Below are 20,696 nucleotides of genomic sequence, written 5' to 3'. Positions count from 1 at the left end.
TGAGCTCAATAAGCATTAATATTTATCACTGCTCTGTTTGTCAACTCCTTACATACTAGGGAGTATGCAGCCTATACTGTCAAATATGTAGAGCATTGAGCCAAATCAACCACAGAATCAAGCCCATTTACTCCTGGGTGAAGAGAAGCAATAACGGCCAAGTGTCGTGCTCAAATATTCACTGGAATTCCTGGTCTTATATTGACTCAAGTTGCAACAGTCTTTACATACAACGTTAAGGTGGGGGGGGGGAATTCCAGCAAAGACAAGTCTGGATACACTGAGCTCTGTCTTTCCTCAATAAAAGAAGCTGATTACATTTCATTGAATCAAACAGGACCGTACACAGATATAACCATTAATACACCAACTACTTCTGTGGGCATTCATCAGAATATTGCATACAATACAGTGACAAATTACTTGAGTCGACCTCCGATCCTCTACACAAGTTGTCTCAATTCAAGACGTTGGTTTTTATAAGACAGACTACCCCCAGCATCAGTGATGTCAACTGATGCTCCAATACATTATTAATGATTATACCCAATTATCAGCCACCATGATTAAAACTATAAGGCATGCATACTGGTGGGTCAGAACCACTGATCAGAGTCCTGAATGTTTTAGATTGCACAATAGATTGATCAGTGATAAGAGTAAGCCATTATTGTATTTTCTTGCAATGAAGGCGGTGGCCAGACTTTTACGAACCACTGCTTCGCCAAACTTGGTAAGTAAGTTTTATACTTTATGTCTCAAGCAATGTCATTGTCAAATGATCTTTTCTTCGATGGTACGTTAAAGATACAAAGTTTTACAGAATTAGCGATAAAGGTTGAGGGAAATGCATTTAAAGACCGAGGTCAAACAATGGAAAGGTGCTTGTGTAATTGCTCCGCAGGTCACTCTCAGCCAATGATAGATCATCCTTTCATCTCAACTAGGACACTCTTTGAGCTTGTCACATAATATGCGAGTACAACAAGACGTTTTGGGTGCATTTGATTTATAGCTCACCCACCCCAATGACAGGGTAAGATGAGGGGGGGGGGGGGTCAGTGGAGGCAGACCTACATGTATGTTAGTGACCCATACTTGTCAGCTGTGAAAAGACCTTACCTCAATCGTTTGGAAAAATAATTTAGGAAACACAGATGCGAAGCGTCCAATAATTATTCATATTGGGCTCCAATATTACATTTTGGATGGCATGTTACATGTGTTCTACTAAGCAACTAATGGGATCTATGTGTGTCGCATAGTTTCCACACAACATTTTTCAATATCAGTATCTATACTTTTTTGTAGGTATAGGGGGAAAAGATGGGTTTTAGCATTCGAGAAAGACTCTGCTAGGGTCGAAGCGTCAGGCCATTAACTATTTGTTACAGGGAAAACAGAAGGCATCAAAGAATCAGAACTCACTTTGTTTTGTATGACTGTCTTGATGACGGCAGAATGAATAAAGTCAGCATGTTGATTCAGACCCAGATGTCTGAGCAGTAAGCGACCAACAAGCAGCATCCAGCAACCATCATCCAGCAAGCAGCATCCAGCAAGCAGCATCCAGCAACCATCATCCAGCAACCATCATCCAGCAACCATCATCCAGCAACCATCATCCAGCAACCATCATCCAGCAACCATCATCCAGCAAGCAGCATGGCCCTTGGGTTTGACACGCTCCTCCTCAAAATTGTCTTTCAGGTGTTTCTTGTAACCTTTAAGTATAAAAACAAATCAAAAATTAAAATTCAGTTCCTTAAAAATTTGAGCAAATGAAACATAGAAATGCATAAGATTTATCCTTGGGGTGGGGTCAGACCCCCAAACAACTTTATATATTTTTTAAACATATAAATCGTGACAAACAAATACTAAAAAAATTGTGTTATTGTTCGTAAGCATATATACTCTTATGTTTGAAAGAAAACAAATTTTATTTCCAGGTGACTTTAAGGAGGCCCTAAATATGAGACCCCTATAAGGCTCACAGGGGAGCCTTATAGTTTCTAGAAGCCAATATGTAGGCAAAATGTTTAGTGGACCAGGGGCCTGTAAGTAGGGAGGTCGACGGGTTTTCCAATTTAAAAAAAAAAAAAAAAAAAAAAGTTTGGTACCATTGGAAAGCTTATCTCAAACGTAATCTAATGGTAGTAAAATCAATCATTTTTCTTTAAAGGTTGCGGAGATATTATGTTTTAATGTATTTTTGTACTTTGTTTTTGTCTGTCAGACCATTCTCAAAATAATGTCAATTGTCAAACAAATGTCCCCATGTGGACAGCTTCAATACACGTAAGTCCATAGGCTGCATACAAAATCTGGACCCCCTCCTATAAATCTTAAATGCGCAACTATGAGCAGCTACCTAGCAAAGAAACAAAGATATGCACATGATCACGAAGGTATAAGCTTTCAGAAAATATGAGTTCTGTATAGGTTTTGTAGTTTCCATATTTGAGAAATTGAGGATTTTTGATGTAAATTTATGTGTAAAACCTCAACTTTTGGTAACAAAATAAAATGAACGATATCAAAATAGTTTAAAATATAAATCAAATGCTATCAAATTTGGTACCTATCAATTCCTCAGACCTTCCTCATACACAAATATCAACATATCCCACGTGACCTTAGGCTATCAAGGCCACAAGAGGGCTCACTTTAAAAATAAACATTTTCGACACAAAATCGATTGAGTTTTCCCGCGACCAAAAATGGCCTCTCCGTTGCGCCCTAATTTTCTTGTTTTCAACTCTGTGTTTTTCATTTAAAATTCCTATCAATCGAGAAAAAACTGCTTAATTGTGAAAGGAAATGTCTTCAGCTAACCACAGATGATTTTGTAACAGGACCAGAACTAAAATGAGAAAACTTTCCCGACCAAGTTTAATTAATAACTAGAGCCAATTTGCATTTGTGCCAAATGCAGAGCTGTTTCGTCAACAAAAAATTCAAATTTCTCAACTGAGTTTTAAATTTGTTGGGTATTCAAAGCAATTTGCCCAATGTGGCATAAATAAAAAAATAATTTGGATTAAACCATATTCAGATAGCAATTTATGTGTTAAAGGTGCAAAAATTGAAAAAATCATAAAAAATCATGTGATGACGTCATCATGACGTCTTTTAATATTTCATAAGAACTTGTCAATATCCAACAACCTACCAAGTTTCAACATGATCGCATAATTACTTAGGGAGTTATATTAGTTCAAAAAGTGCACCTTTAAGGCCGCATCACGTGACCCCCGATGACGTCATTGATCTGAAACTTCACACATATGATGGCTTGCTAGACACTTACGTCCTTGGAAAGCAACTTCATAACTTTTACCACTTTTTAGTTACAGGGCACTTCTGTTTTTGGCCCATTACGACCGGAAGTAGAGGTCATGTGAGGTCACGCACACAAAACAAAATGAAGACCTATATTATCCCTACCTAATCCCGCAAACAAAAACCTACGGTCTCTTTTGGCTGATTTGGTATAGATTTTCAAACATTTAACAAAAAACACCTTTAAGATGACGTCACGTGACCGCTGATGACGTCATCATGACATCATTGCTTTAGGATCATCATTGTATCATTACCTTCCATCCCTGAAAGTTTCATTGCAATTGCTCTTTAGGAACTATGCAACAAATTGCGAGTACTGAAACAGACAAATAAAAAAATAAAAAATAACTAGAGCTAAATTGCATTTGTGCACAAATGCAGAGCTGTTTCGTCTATAAAATTTTCAAATTTCTCAACTGAGTTTTAAATATGTGGGGTATTCAAAGCAAATTGCCCAATGATGCATAAATAAAAAACTTATTTGGATTATACCATGTTCAGATAGCAATTTATGTGTTAAAGGTGCAAAAATTGAAAAAATCATAAAAAATCACGTGATGACGTCATCATGACGTCATTTCAAAATTCACAAGAACTTACCAATATCTAACAACCTCCTAAGTTTCAACATGATCGCATTATTACTTCAAGAGTTATATTAGTTCAAATACTGCACCTTTAAGGCCGCGTCACGTGACCCCCCACGACGCCATTGGTCTGAAACTTCACAAATATGATGCCCGCCCGACAGTAAACGTGTGTGTAAAATTTAAAGCGATTACAAAATACTTCACCACAGACATCTTCAAAAAGTCCATTTTGACGAGTTTTCAACCTGCCGCTAGAGGGCGCTGTTGCATTGTGTGACGTCATTGGTATTTTTTTTTAACTGCACACTCTTGCCAGGCACTAACATCGTTAAAAGCAACTTCATATCTTTTGCCAATTTTGAATTAGAGGGCCACTTCCGGTTTTGACCGGAAGTAGAGGTCATGTGAGGTCACGCACACAAAACAAAATGAAGACCTAATTTATCCCTCCCCAATCCCGCAAACAGAAACCAACGGTCTCTTGTGGCTGATTTGATAGAGATTTTCAAACATTTAACATAAAACACCTTTGAGATGACGTCACGTGACCGCTGATGACGTCATCATGACATCCTTGCTTTAGGATCATTATTACACCATAACCTTCAATCCCTGAAAGTTTCATTGCAATTGCTCTTTGGGAACTATGCAAAAAATGCGAGCACTGAATCAGACAAATAAAAAAAAAATAAAAAAAAATAATAATAATAAAAAAAACTTTAACAAAAACAAGAGCTGTTTCGCTGCGCTTCGCTACGAAACAGCTAATAAAAAAAACTTTAACAAAAACAAGAGCTGTTTCGCTGCGCTTCGCTACGAAACAGCTAATAAAAAAAACTTTAACAAAAACAAGAGCTGTTTCGCTGCGCTTCGCTACGAAACAGCTATTAAAAAAACTTTAACAAAAACAAGAGCTGTTTCGCTGCGCTTCGCTACGAAACAGCTAATAAAAAAACTTTAACAAAACAAGAGCTGTTTCGCTGCGCTTCGCTACGAAACAGCTAAAAAAACTTGGAAAAGTTTCTGTATGGCGCCACCACTTTTTCACTCGATATGAAATAATATAGTATCTAATTTACCTCAATGAGATATCCCTTTTTGTAAATATGAGTGAAAAAGTGGTGGCGCCATACGGAAAGTTATCCAAAAACTTTAACAAAAACAAGAGCTGTTTCGCTGCGCTTCGCTACAAAACAGCCAATAAAAAAAACTTTAACAAAAACAAGAGCTGTTTCACTGCGCTTCGCTACGACTTAGTCTTAGACCCAGTAACTAACTGGGGCTCTATGTATGTATGCTCATTTAAATTGTTATTTTTCACATTTACAAAGCATCTTGTTACTAACTCTAGCCCAAGGAACCTTCTCACTCTCGAGTCAAAGTCTAACTATATTTATTATATAATCACACACAAAAAAGTGGCGCCACCACTTTTTCATTTGATATGAAATAAAGTACCTAATTTACCTCAAAACAGTCGATTTACACAATGAAATATCCCTTTTTGTAAATGGTAAAAATGGGTGGAAAAAGTGGTGGAGCACATTGAAAATTATCCTTATTTGGAAATTTTAAAAAATATTACTTTCTCGGTATCCAACCACCCAAAAAAATCAGAAAAATTTCCAGAGACCAAACACAAGTAGCTCAAAAAAATAGCCGACAGTTTAAATTTTAAACTTAGAAAGTTTGGAGACTCACCTGGCAGGCCTGGTGAGGTGAGTCACAGACAGTGTGAACTGTTGACTTGTTACCGTTGAACTCTGTCGACTCTGCCATGTCTGCTCTCTGCTCTGTGTGTGCTGTTGCTTTGGTCACTGGTGGTGGAAATCTGAACAGTTAGCTTGACATGCTAAACTGGCGAATGACCTCCCTTTTTGGTCCACTGCCGGCCGCGCAGTGGCAATGCATGGGGTCTCAGCCAGACTGGCTGGCGAGTGCTGCTTTTGTCAAGTCAAAAAAGAAAGGGAAAGAACTCTAAATACTCATTGTCCATGAGTCATGACTGAATGGAGGGTGGAGCTTGGACATGTCGGCTGGCTTTCTCTCAACGTTCAAAGTCAAATTCTGCGAGTCTTGCGAGTTTTTACGTGAAGAATCTGACACTCCCCTCTCGTCCGTCAGTCAGAATTTGTACAACCGCGCGTGTGCTGTCTAATCCCCAGACTTCTCTGTATGAACAAGAGCATGCACATAAAGGGCACAGACTAATTAAAATAAAATAATGTACCGCCCTCATGTGGCAAGGAACAAGTGGCAGAGAGAGGTGGGCGGGTATGTGGGACATGGAAGAGGGGTGAGATGCATGCCAACGGCGCACCCAGGGGGGGGGGGGGGGGGGGGCTCGGGGTGCTTTTTGAACAGTAATCTGATAAAAATTATTATTATGCGACACCACTTTCGCAAAACAAAGGTTTATCTGTAGGTTCTGGGTTTGCCGCCTCCTTATTCATGGAATTTGCCGCCCAGTGATGAAAAGTAGGTAGCACCGCCTGTAATGTTCTCTTTTCAACCACGTCCACAGCATTACTATCTAAAACAAAAACCTTTGCTGATTTATTGACTGATTTTTGCAGTTCGTAATTATAGACGATACATTTATATGAATCAGAAATGCTTAAAAAGTATGTTTTTCTTCTAAATTTATGCATAAAGAGGCTTAATTTGTCACCCCCAAAACGCCAGAAAGCTCCGAGCTCCAGACGGCTTCGCCCCCTGGACCCCCACCGGGGCTTCACCCCTGGACCCCAACAGTTGAAATCCATATCACCAGAGCAATATTTGTCTGAAAATGGAAGTACTCAACTATTTTTTATTTTTACGCCATTCTAGTTTAAAAAATTATTTTCTCAAGCAATTCATATTGTTTGATACATAACAAGAAAGATTTTAAGCTAAATCTTGTCAACATTTATTGCTCTGATGAGTTACATCTACATCATAACATCAGTCTGTATGTGATAGTTCACTCCGTAGACAAATAAATGTTTCAATGTATTTTCTATGTAATTATTTATTCAATGTATTTTCTATTTAATTATTTATTCATAAGCTAAATACATTATAGTTATGCTAACCAAAAGTTACAACTTTTACAGAACCTTTTTTTCCTGGAATGTACACATTGATGGCATAGAGATTGTGAAAAAAAAAAATTTATAATCTGAATTATAAAATGTTATAAAACATATTTGATGAAAATTTCTCACTCCATTCACATGAACCAGCATGTGTCATTTAGACTCCAAAAAAGTACTGTTTTAGTAAATATTTGAAAGAGTGAAATATTTCAAGACTAGTAACAAAAAATAAAAAGTTTTACAAAACTACAGGATAAACCGCTGATATTGGGTTAATTTATAACCAATTAAACCATTAAGTATTCGACATCATTGAAACAATTAGGATTCTCAGCCACATTCAATAGGTCTATAAATATAAAACACAGGATTGTTAAGTGATTGTATATATATATATATCATTTGATTACAGTAAAAACTTAAGAAAGATGGTTTGTAAAATTTTAAAGTCATAAAAGACATTATACCTGATAGACCTCTTGCGTACTAGCTGACGCTGACAAGTTCAAACAATGCAAGTCACACCAACCACAACTCACAGCCAATGCTGGGTCTTCCTTTACCTCATTGAGGGCGCTGTTTCTTTGCTTGCAAATATGCAATTGAAGCTAAACCTACTAAGTGCAGTGCAAGTTATACTCTTTGGAATATTTTGGCAGTGAACCTAAGACAGACCATGATCGGAGACTCCTGGGATACAATGGACGGCAGCAGACTTGTCAGGTACATCCAGTGTACTCATAAACATGTGAATGCTATAGAACTTCGGAAACAATGGAAACTCTGAAGTGTCTTCTGCCACCTATGTTTCACAATCTCCAACTGAAGCTAGGTGTATTAAGTGGATGGCATTCCTCTTTTGTTGGCATTGTTTGATTGAGACTGGAAAGACCTGCCTCAATTTTAAACCAATATCTAGAAATGATAGACCGAGGGCTGATTTCACAAAGCAATACAATTCATCACAAGGCAACAGCCAAGATTACCATCGTGATATATGTTGTGTGGTCACATTTTACTTTGGGGCCGTTCAAAATTAGAACATTTTCACAAGAGTGCCACAATGACCTGAAGAAAAACAATTCCTTTGCCTTCCAAGTTTTCCCTATAGCGTCATTGGTTCTCTTCTGTGCTTTCCACATGTTAGTATGGAACAGGATATCGGAACCAGTGAAGAAACCATGCTCATGAGGCTGGTTCCAAATGGTCGACAACAGTAGTCAACCAATGGTCGACCAGCCTGGGTTCGAGTCAAAACAGTCAGCCTTTAGTTAACCATGGCGCGCACTTCACTTTGCTCTAAGGCTGATACTTAAGTAAAACCAAAGCATGAAAGACCTCTGAGAAGTGCTGAGCCAAAAAGACACCAGCCTAGAAAGCTAAGTAAGTCAGAATCTGAGAGTTCCTGAGACTTGTTCCAAGACCACCTAGTCCTCTGGGGGGGGGGGGTCAAAATTCAAGCAATACTCTGTAACTGCAAGTATGACCAAAAAATCCCACAAATTTACCAAACCAATGTTACTTGGATCTACAACTGCATAATTTGGTTTGAATTCAAAGGTTAATTTCAAACGTATGTAAAACATAGAGTTCCACTAAAGAAAATCTGAATTAGTTATGAAGCTCTGAAATAAATACCGGCCAATAAGAAAATTAATTAAAAGAAGAGATCAACAATTGGTCTAGCAGGTGCCCTACAACAGGTTGACAGGTTTTACAACCCTTTTCCAGACTATACAAAGTACAAAGGACACAAGCAATGAAATGGCTCTATATAAGTGAAGTATGGCGGTTGTATATTTGTTGCTAGAATTACTCCACTGAGACGGCTTTTCCATTCCCATCCAGAGTTCAACTTTCCTGTAAAAACTTAAAAATTATTTCACATGATTTTGGATGGTAAATGCTTACAACCTTTTTCGTCCAACATCCTTCCGGGTAAATGAAATAGTATTGGTGTATAAAAATGAGTAACTGCAACAAATGGTTGGCAAGAAGCCTTGCTACCTGCGATTCCAATTTCCCCCAAAATTAAGAACAAGAAGTAACTATTTCTCGTGACGACAATCACAGTACACCTTTTGAAAATTCAAGACCATACAAACAGCTCTTCTCAGTGCCTTAAAAAGATTCTTCTTAAATGCTTGTACATGTACCTGCAAGAAACAATAACATCTAACCAACCAACCATACAAAGCCTCCAAGTCGACCAACAACAAACCAAAACAAAAGTGCTCACCATCATGTTTCTTTTTAAAAAAGTACAAAACTATTTTTGTTTAATAATCTGATAAAATAAAACACCAGGCGCTGGATTTTGGACCGCCTGAGGGCGCTCTCAAACATATTGGTTTCACTTCTGGGGGTATATCATGCACACCCAAAACAGTTATTAAAGACTGGAACACATTACCACCACAGACATCATATCCATCACAAACCATAAAGCCTGGTTCATACTTCCTGCGAATGCGATACGAATGTTGACGTCACAAATTCACAACACATAATTCGCAGCAGTTAAGCTCTGCTCAACTCTTGCAAATATTCGCAGCAAAAACAGAGTTGTGATGTCAAATTCACGCCAAATTCGCATCGCATTTGAATTCGCAGGAAGTATGAACCAGGCTTTAAACCTTTTAAGGAGCCCAATTTTTTTTTAATTAAAACTACGGCGCACCGAAACTGGCAAAACGGCGATTAAAACTGTGCAGGGCGAATCAGGTATACCCTCAGAAGTGATAAAAAGCGGTCAAAATTACGGCACATTTGAACAAGAATTCAACTTTCTCAGACACAAGATAAATTTAAGCTGAGTAAAGGAGTGGTCCTAGATACCTTCAAGCCCAATCAGTGAGAGAAGGACAAAGACTGATGTGAGAAGGGCAAATGCCTTGGATGGGGTAGCAGCTTGGATGGCACTGTTTGTTCTATCTGGTGGCTTGGTGGCTAGGTCCATGTTGGTGGGCAGAGGTACGTACAAACTGCTTGGATACTCGCCAGTGTCACGTTCGTCGCACCAGAGTTCAGGATCACGCACATCTGAGGTTTGAAAAACAATAGAATATATTTCTTTCAGTGAAGTATTCAGACAATCACCACACTGTAAAGACAGATGGGTAACAAGCGTTCTGGCATTAATAATGATAATATTGATGTTTCAAACAGAATACTCTGCTTGTCTTAGACAAGCAGAGTACACAGTTTGAAGCGCTGAGACCACACTAGCTCTTTTCAGAGCCAACACTCCCACAACAGAGATTTAATTCATAGTTGTAACCACAAGTAAAGTATACAAGTTATTTATTTACATCTATAAAAGCTACTTTTTACTAATATTATCAATAATCAGTATTATTTTGGTTTTACTCTAAACATAATAAGAGCTAAAAGAGCTTATTATATGTTTTTATGACAGGTATGCCAAGTTTTTGAATTATGAGAACCATTTATATAGCAGCTTGTAAAGTCACTTCCTTCTCTCTTTTTTGATAAGAGCACTGGGATTAAGGCACTGGGGTCGATTTCACATAGGACTAGTCCTAGGAGATATTACAATCGTATGGCTAGTCCTAAGTTAGGACGAGTAACTCGTCCTAACTCAAGATAAGACTAGTCTTTAACTCTTTGTAAAATCCACCCCAGGACACCTTTGGTAATTGTCAAAGACCAGTATACTCACTTGGTGTATCTCAACATATGCATAGAATAACAAATCTGTTAAAATTTGGACTCAATTGGTCATCGAAGTTGCAAGAGAATAATTAATGAAAAACACCCTTGTCGCACAAGACACAAGTTGTGTGCTTTCAGATGCCTTGAGTTTGAGACCTCAGCTGAGGTCTCAAATTCAATGCAAATATTTTAGTGAGAAATTATTTCTTTCTCAAAAACTAGGTTACTTCAGAGGGAGCTGTTACTCACAATGTTTTATACTATCAACAGCTCTCCATTGCTCGGTACATATTAAGTTTTTATGCTAACTGCTTTTTGGAGTAGTAACCAATAGTGAAGAAACCACCAGCATCATCAGAAAATGCAGCATCATTCTTCAAATGGCAGTGAGGATTTTTTAAAGTTATACAAACCTCCAGGGGGGCTAACTGTAAATCGATAGAAAAACTGAACGTCACTCTCATCACAGCTTGTGGCATCGCAATGAAACTCAAATCTTAAAGAGTCTCCATCCGCTTGGCGACAGTCGTAGATTTGCTGCAGGATAAGAAAAAGATTCCAGTTTGTTTGTTAAAAATAAATAATAAATAAAAAACATAAATAGTGGAATAATGAGGGACTCTAAGCCTACATGTATGTAGTTTTATGATGTACAATTTTCCAAATGATAAGAGTGCTTTTATAAAAATAAAAACTCTCTGACCTCAGAGCTATAATTGAGTGAATTTGAACTGTGTTGAGATCTAAAGAAGTCATCATAACTGTATAGCTTACAACAGCTCGGAGCTTGTAGTGTAAAAGCCCTCATGGGTTTTAGTCCATCAAGTTCATTCAAAAGCCATGCAATGGATCCAAGATGGCTGGGTTAGATATGACTTGATTTATTTAAATCTTCCCATCAATAACTTACATCCAAACTTATCCAAAATCAATTCTTTACTAACATTGCAACATAACAAAATAAGTAAAAAATTTGTTACAAATATTTGATAGGAGTGGGTACTTACAGCATCACATATTTCACGATTATACTCGTCTTTGACACTGTGGATCAAGAACAAATTCATTCATGTGATTAGCAAAAAGTTGAACATTTATTAGTGTGTAATCAATTACCTTAAAGGCAGTGGAGACTATTGGTAATTTTCAAAGACTAGCCTTCACAGTTGGTGTATCTCAACATATGCATAAAATAACAAACCTGTGAAAAGTTGCGAGATAATAATGAAAGAAAAAAACACCCTTGTCACACGAAGTTGTGTGCTTGATTTCGAGACCTCAAAATTCTAAATTTGAGGTCTCAAAATCAAATTTGTGGAAAATTACTTCTTTCTCGAAAACTACGTCACTTCAGAGGGAGCCGTTTCTCACAATGTTTTATTCTATCAACCTCTCCACATTACTCGTTACCAAGAATCGCTTAATGCTAATAAATATTTGGAGTAATTACCAACAGTGTCCACTGCCTTTAAGCAGAGAACAATTTATAGCAATGCATGGCAAAATGCAACAACAAATGTATCAGCTGATGCCCCAAAACCACAGTTTACTACTCAATATTAGCACTCAGTGTGCCCAAAAGGTTTCCGCAATCAAATCACAATTTACTACTCAATAATAGCACTCAGTGTGCTCAAAAGGTTTCCGCAATCAAATCACAATTTACTACTCAATATTACCAATCAGTGTGCCCAAAAGGTTTCCACAATCAAATCACAATTTACTACTCAATATTAGCACTCAGTGTGCTCAAAAAGTTTCCGCAATCAAATCACAATTTACTACTCAATAATAGCACTCAGTGTGCCCAAAAGGTTTCCCCAATCAAATCACAATTTACTACTCAATAATAGCACTCAGTGTGCCCAAAAGGTTTCCGCAATCAAATCACAATTTACTACTCAATAATAGCACTCAGTGTGCCCAAAAGGTTTCCACAATCAAATCACAATTTACTACTCAATATTAGCACTCAGTGTGCCCAAAAGGTTTCCGCAATCAAATCACAATTTACTACTCAATAATAGCACTCAGTGTGCCCAAAAGGTTTCCGCAATCAAATCACAATTTACTACTCAATATTAGCACTCAGTGTGCCAAAAAGGTTTCCACAATCAAATTGCTGTTGAGCTTCAACTTTTTACCAAATTCAACATTTTGTATAAAATATACACACCCAATTATTGTTGACATCCATTGACAAAATGTTTCAAGTTTTTCTCTGAAAAAGCATCAAGTACAATGAGGTTTTTACCCCATTTTAATATGAGGATAGAGACTTGCATTTTGTTTTCCCTGTTCATAAGGACTAATGGGAAAAATGATCGCATACAAAACTGCATTTGACAACAATGTTGTTTGACCATTGAGCCCCTCTTCAACGCTATACAACGAATGTCTACTTAGGTAGTTTGCATTCCCCTAAGTACCTGAAATAGTCATCAACACATACATATGTTGCTTTCTAATACTCACCAAATAATTGAGCCTTGTGGATTCGACTCAGCCTGTAAAATAATAAATAACAACAGTGATCACTATATTACATTTGGTTTGCGGTAACACCATTTTAGATTTTGCTCTTTTTAGAAAGAAAAAAATTCCTGATAAAAAGAGGTAAAAAAAAGAACTGTCCTGCTTTTTAACTACTACCTGGGCGGAGGGTAGAATATCAACTGGGACTACTACTTAGCTTAAACAGGTTTGATTTCTAACTTCACTAACGCGGAGTGACTTCTTCATTGGTCTCAACGTTTGGACTAGCTTGCTCACGTCATCGTCAGTGATCACATTATGGAAAGCAAATGATATTGAATAGAGTATTTATTTTAAATCTGAAGAAAACATTTTCCGAAGGAGACTGTTTAGTAACAAAAAAAAGAGATGAGTCTTGTTATGACTGGATTGCTGGGACTAGCCAAATTACCTCTTTTTATCAGGAATTTTTTTATTTTAATAAATAGACAGCAATATTATTTATGTTCCTCTACATGTATATTGAAAATCAAATTTCCATTGTTTTCCTCGACCCAACCCTCTGCTATTTAAAAAGGAAGGACATGAAACCTGTTTCCTTGTAACATATTGCCTTAAACCTTATAAGGAAGTACTGCACAACCATCTACATTCAGGAGATTATTGTCACAATAGACATTACACGCATTGTCATCATCACGATGCCATCTTAGAAGTAAACGATGATGGTAAATCAACAGAACATACATGTGGCGTTCAGGATGGTCCAATGAGCAACTAAGCTTTTCTGGGAGTCCTTGGCTTCACAACCCGAATCAATAAATGAAATGCAAATTAAACCACCTCTTCCCCTTCCTGCCAGTTTCCTGAGTACGATCCAACAAATGGGGCAAAAAGCCATCAAGCCCTGTGTGTTTTGTATCAAACGTTAAAAAACCCAATGCACTTTATCAAAAAGAGAAGGGGTTCGGCCCGGTGTTCCCAGTTTGATTGGCAGCAGCACCTTGTAAACGTAAACCATTACATGGTGCAATGTAAAAGGAGTAGGTCTCATAATTCAAACGTAGTCCCACATACCCGGTGCAGGAAAATATTGTCTGTTAAAGCGCCTTGTGCATTTCTGAGCAATGGATACATGCGCTATATAATAAGCCACTTTTTAAACGATTATTACATATGGTGTGATGGGATGCCAGCTGTAATACATCAAGTCTCAAGACATTATTTAAAAACTTACCATAACTTCTACACGAGCATCCAATGTACCTGTGACCACTATACATGGGTTAGGTTGCATGAGATCGCTGTATGGTATAAAGGTAGGCACAAACCCAACAGGTCTGCCATTTGGATCATTCACGCTGGTGAAGTTCCGATCATAGCTTTCTTCAGGGATACCAACCCAGGTGGTTGCTGTGCCTGCTGTGCATTCCTGGGCGTACGACCCTACAGATAAAATGAACAATTTGTGAAGCTGTTAGTCAACTAGCCCTGGTATGACGTCAGTCAGTGTCGCGTTGCATGCAACGAAGGAGTCCAACCTGGGCTATTAAGTCAACATGATTAATAATATACTATTTTAAAAGGGCCTATCAACAGTAACAGAAGACATCAGGCCTGATACTTCACAGAGGCAATGGAGGTGATTGCGTGCCCCCTGCCTTGATGCCCTTGTAAAGCTCCAGTGGAAATTTACAATTTCCTCATACATGTAGGGTGCCAAGGAGAAAATGCCTTGGTGCCCTTGCCGCCTGCAACATAATAACATAACTTTGTTTTTGTTCTTTACATTTTTATTCTTAAATAAAGAGTATGCTGGAATTATATTTGTTTTTTAAATTCATTATTGTGTATCAAATTTTCTATGCAAATAAATTGCAGAGAATATTTAAAATTTTAACTTTTTGAAAACAAGAGACGGATTTTGAAAAGATTGGGGGTTTCAGCCCTCAAATGATAATCCATAAACAAATTTACTACATAAAATGTTGATAATTTGACATGTTTATTTTGGTCCCTAATTGAACCCTTCTTCCAGTTTACAACAGGAAGTGCAAGTTATAATATAGCTTCAATTTTTGGAATCGCTCGATTGTGTAAAAGTTGTATTAGGCATGGACTACTACTTTTAGCTTATAAAATAGGATCGTAATTAACTGTACTACCGCGGAGTTAGTTCTTAAATTGTTCTCAACGTTACGACTAGCTTGCTCTAGTCATCCGTCAGGAGACTGGTTTTAAATCATGTTTAAATCATGTTAAAAAGTAGATGTACACAATAAAACTAACATCTGCAAATTTCAATTCAAATGGGGTTTTAGAGATATCGCCAAAAATCCGGAGTGAATCTAGGGCCTAATAGGAATATGCCATTTGTTCTCAGGTTCAAATTTTGGGCATAAACACTGTGATATTGTTACATTTTTTGAAGTGTTTCTCAAAATACTTAATACTATGGAAAGCTGCTGTAAGCTTCTAACCCAAGGTTTTGATTGCCATTGATTTTAAGAGTGATTACCAAACAGATACCTTCCCTTTAAGAACCTTGAATTAAATCTTCAAATCACGCTTAAGTAGGCCCTAATTGGTTGGTTGTTCAACCCCAAATCATTTATACGCTTTACCCAGTCTGTTTCCCTGGTGGTTGGTAACTTAAGGTTTCTATTTCTTAAGATTTGTAACTATTTTAGTATGATGAATTGAATCACACATGAATTGAATTGAATGTTGCACATTCCTTTAAAGCCATTTATACACTTTCGTTAAACACTATTGTCCAAGTCCCACACTTCGTGTATCACAACTTATATATAATTTAGACTCAATCGGTCGTCGGAGTCGGGAGAAAATAACGGGAAAACCCACTCTTGTTTCCGCACGTTTCGCCGTGTCATTTCAAATAAATCAGTCATTCTTGCTATCGAGAGTTGATATTGTTTTAATGTTTTCTCAAAAAGTAAAGCATTTCATGGAACACTATTTCAAGAGAAGTCTTTCACCATTACTATAAACCCTGTAAATTATTTGTAAAACTGTGAACTTTTTTTTCTGCACCGAAAGTGTATAATGGCTTTAAGGTGAGTAAAGGGTGTAAACTGTTTTCTTTGTCCCACATTTCAATAAATGCTTGGTTCATCTTCAAAATAACCTGTGCCTAGTTGATCATCAGGGAAACCAATGAGGAAGTGATGCCACCTGAAGGCTAATGCTTCCACAATGCAAACAATAGCAACCTAGTGCTATTACAAAACCCCTTCCTGTATCTGGGAATCCATGGTGAATGATGATGACGACCTATTGTTACGCTTTACAGTAGAGTGATTTTCAGCTAAATACATTAAATGCCTATGTTGTTATTGTTGGTATTGAATGCCTGGTACCTCCCAGTCAAAGACTGACAGTAAATATAAAACAGAATGTATTACTGTTGCTGAGTGTTTCCTCTATGGTAAATCCACATTGCAGGAAGTAGTTAACTCTAGCAAAAGCTTACAGCACTTCCGTTAAAGGCTGAGATTTGCATCGTCATATTTCCTGAAGAGATTCTTTTCCCCTCAAATAGTCAATTGAAATAATGATACATGCTAAAAAGCATGATGTGATCAATGTTTTCTTATTGAAATTTAAAAAAAAAAATTTGTGGTGGTGGTTGTAGTGTGTCTTCTTAGATGAATGCTTTAGAAAAGAAGAAGAAAAAAAATATATTAACATCTATTTTTAGTCTTGTGGAGATCGTTGAAGGTAATTGAGATGATCAGTTTTCTAGGTTTCAGTACAAAAAAGATCAAGAATAAAGGAAAAAAATATATATAATATGCATGAATGGCAAAATATTTGATGCTAAAAAAACCTGAACCCCAGCTGCATTGCAATTTCATTCACTCTTCAATCCCTCATGAAGCCTTTAAATAGAAACAATAGGACCTAATATAACAAACAATGACACACAAAAATACATAAATAGGCCTATTTAACTATGAAAAAGACTTTGGAGAATGTATAAGGCCTTACCCAAAACAGAGCACCTCTTAGTTATTGAAGAACATTTCAAAAAAATGGTGAATAAGAATATGAGTGTTTTGTTTGCTCATAAATGATTAAAAAAAGATGGTTTATTCACATCCAGATAAAAATCTGTGTTCTTATAGATTGTACAAGTCTCACGCGCGTATTCGAACTTCCGGGACCATTGTGGTCCCAACCATAAATAAGGGGATAAAAGGGTAGCGACGAGATCTTAAACGGTCGTTTAAAACCGGCAGGGTTGTGGCTGTGTGATAAAGGCCCGAGCCACTGCTCTTTTATTCCATTTCATAAATGCCTATTTGGTTAAAAGGCGTAATAAAGTAGGAAACTCTGTTTTCCAACGTCTAAACTCTACGTGCGGTGCATTTGTATGAGACAGTTTTCGGATTGCATTCGTGCACGTAGATATGCATCCTCGTACCCATGGGCTTGTGCGCTAACCCGCACAATCCTATCTGAAAACAACTGGTTATAAACAGCTCCAGCTGATCATTATCAACTGTTTGCACACCCCCACGTGACGCACTCTACACCAATAGAAATAGCAAAACTGTACGGGGTATTTATGAATGGACTTTTCTGTTGGGGAGATTCTGTTTCGTTCATTATTTCAGTTTAACTTAGTTTATAGTTTATGACCATGAAACCTAAATTGTTGTTGGAAATGTTGTAATACAATGAGTAATTAACAAAACATATACAAATTTAAAACAATTCAACAAAATAACAAAGAACAACCGGTAATTAAACTTGACCCCAGTTTCCGCTTACTTGCAAAAAATGACGAATTTGTGCCAAATTGTGATCATAAATGGGGTGGAAAGCCTTTTCATTGGCTGTCGAGGCGTCAGCTTCAACTTTTAGCAGTTTCACATTTGGGCGTAGATTAACAAAAGTGATTTCAACCAATTAAAGATCAAATTTTCCTTTACTTTTGTTTACATATGCCTACCAATTGTGTATACTGTTTGTTCTAAAATCTAAAAACCAATTTATACAAGTTGTAATGAGTGTTTTTATTGTTCAGATTATTTGTCATATAATACAAATTATACAAAGATTTGATTTAATAAAAAATAAAGTTCTTTGTTTCACCATGCACGCGAGCCTTGCACAGTCAGTCCCCCCTCCTCCCACAACTATTTAAATAAAACATACCACTAAAGGTCAATCAACTCTATTTCTACCTCCATGATTGAACAACCTCTCATGTTATGGACATCAACAGTGTAGGCCTAAATTATAATAAGCTTAAAACGACACAAGCGACCAGCGGTCTCTGAGTAGTAAAGTAAAAACATGGAGGTAGAATAATAAAACTGAACAAGTGAGTGACTCCGTTTCAGAAAATATATTTACCTGAATGAAGACAGAGTAAAACGAGAAAAACTGCCGCAAAGATCGTCTCCGTCGTTCTCAAAAAGCAATCCATAATCATCATCTATGGAGTTGTGGTTTACAGTGCGCGTAGTAGAGACTATAAAACCATGGAGGTAGAAATAAACGCACCCACCCAGTCAATGAATCATCAACAAGTGTGTGGACTACGACCGTATTATCTGCAATGTTAACAAACACATCATGATCATCATGCATGGAGGTAGATAGATAGCTCTACTATGGCGTGTCAAACGTTGCATTATTCGATAATGTACAATATATGTGCGATGTTTCTCATATATATGGGATAATTGTCACATATGTGCGATATTCATTTGATGTATGCAATAAATGTAATATATATGCAATAAATGTAATATATGTGCAATAAATGTAATATATATGCAATAAATTGTAATATATGTGCGATAAATTGTAATATATGTGCGATAAATTGTAATATGTGCGATAAATTGTAATATATGTGCGATAAATTGTAATATATGTGCGATAAATTGTAATATATGTGCGATAAATTGTAATATATGTGCGATAAATTGTAATATATGTGCGATAAATTGTAATATATGTGCGATAAATTGTAATATATGTGCGATAAATTGTAATATATGTGCAATAATTTGCAATATATGTGTGATAATTTGCAATATATATGCGATAATTTTTAATATATGTTTGATAATTTTGTAGTATATTATATGCGATCATTTGTATGCGATGTTTTGTGATGGTATACATATGCGATAATTTAATATACATGTGCGATGTTCGTTCTTATATATGTGCGAAAACGGAATTGTGGGATATAGTATGACTTCCTGTCCACTTGATCCCCGTATCCGTAATGTTTTAGATCGGGCCAGACTATACTCTTGACGGTATAGTATGGTTCCTATGGTTCAATAAGATTGGCGTAGGGTTTATAGTGATGGTCAGGGTACGAGACTCGAGCAGCGTATTTCCGAAATAGCCAGCCAGCCGCGTATTCGGATAATAGAACACATACAGTACAGGGAGGTGACAAAATGTTGCATTTTGCTCAAATCTGAAGGTGAAGATCTGTTTTACTCGAACGAATTCTGCAATATTAGCATAATTTAGATATGTTAATTGATAATATGTCAATTTCATAGCGTCACATGATTAAAAAAATAATTTATAAAAAGTGAAAAACATTAACAAAACGTCAAAAAATGACCCGCAAACAAAAAGGCAAAAATTTGTATTTTGTATTTTTTGCATTTTTTAATATGTCAAAAAATCATCACTGTGAAATACAAAACCATAACTTGAAAAGAATTTATACCCTTCGTTAAAACAAAACATTTAATTTGTAATCCAGAACTTTCAAGACTAATATAGTGGGCGTATCAAATTTTGGAGCTGGGTAAATTTGGTTCACTATCTAGTGGTTAATTAACCACAGTTATTCTGACGCCATTGTCAATGTACATTCCGCCCAATTACATAGACGGTGGACTTAAACACAATTTGAAAAGAATTTGAACCCTTCGTTAAGACAAAAAGTTGCTTTCTTGTTCCAGAATCTTGAAGGAAGATAGACTAAACGTATCAAATTTTGAGCTGGCTAAATTGGTCAACTATTATTGATTCTGCAATAAAAAGAAAATGTTTGTCTTATCAATTACTAAATAAATTTTTTTATTGTTCGTAAGCATATACTCTTATGTTTGAAAGAAAAACACTTCTATTTCCAGGTGACTTTAAATTGTAGAACAGTTAAAGTTAGTAAATTACCGAGCTATATCTAAAACACTCATGATTGATTATTTTTAATTGTTGTCAATAAAATTTAAAACTTCTTGTGCTATAAAAATTCAACTGTGTCTTGTTTGCAAAATCATTTTTCAAATTTTTGGAATATTAAGCACCACATTTATAGTTATGGTTTTGTATTTCACAGTGATGTTTTTTGACATATTAAAAAATGCATAAAACACAAAATACAAATTTTTGCCTTTTTGTTTGCGGGTCATTTTTTGACGTTTTATTAATGTTATTCACTTTTTATAAATTATTTTTTTAATCATGTGAAGCTATGAAATTGACATATTATCAATTAATATATCTAAATTATGCT

General features: G+C 36.4%; 1 protein-coding gene across 1 annotated transcript; it reads right to left on the bottom strand.

The window, feature by feature from the left end:
* Positions 1-6,726: 6,726 nt before the first annotated feature.
* LOC139933821 (uncharacterized) lies at positions 6,727-18,776 on the bottom strand. The gene is made up of 6 exons (XM_071928037.1): positions 18,554-18,776; positions 14,406-14,614; positions 13,169-13,200; positions 11,701-11,737; positions 11,107-11,230; positions 6,727-10,060 (listed from the first exon to the last, which is right to left on the bottom strand). Exons 1-6 carry the CDS (start codon positions 18,633-18,635, stop codon positions 9,849-9,851), a joined length of 696 nt encoding a protein of 231 aa, XP_071784138.1. The 5' UTR covers positions 18,636-18,776; the 3' UTR covers positions 6,727-9,848.
* Between the last annotated feature and the right edge of the window lie 1,920 nt (positions 18,777-20,696).

This window comes from Asterias amurensis, chromosome 2 (genome assembly GCF_032118995.1).
Source record: "Asterias amurensis chromosome 2, ASM3211899v1".
In the NCBI taxonomy this organism is placed as follows: Eukaryota; Metazoa; Echinodermata; class Asteroidea; order Forcipulatida; family Asteriidae; genus Asterias; species Asterias amurensis.
This window is presented reverse-complemented; position numbering and strand designations above follow the sequence as displayed.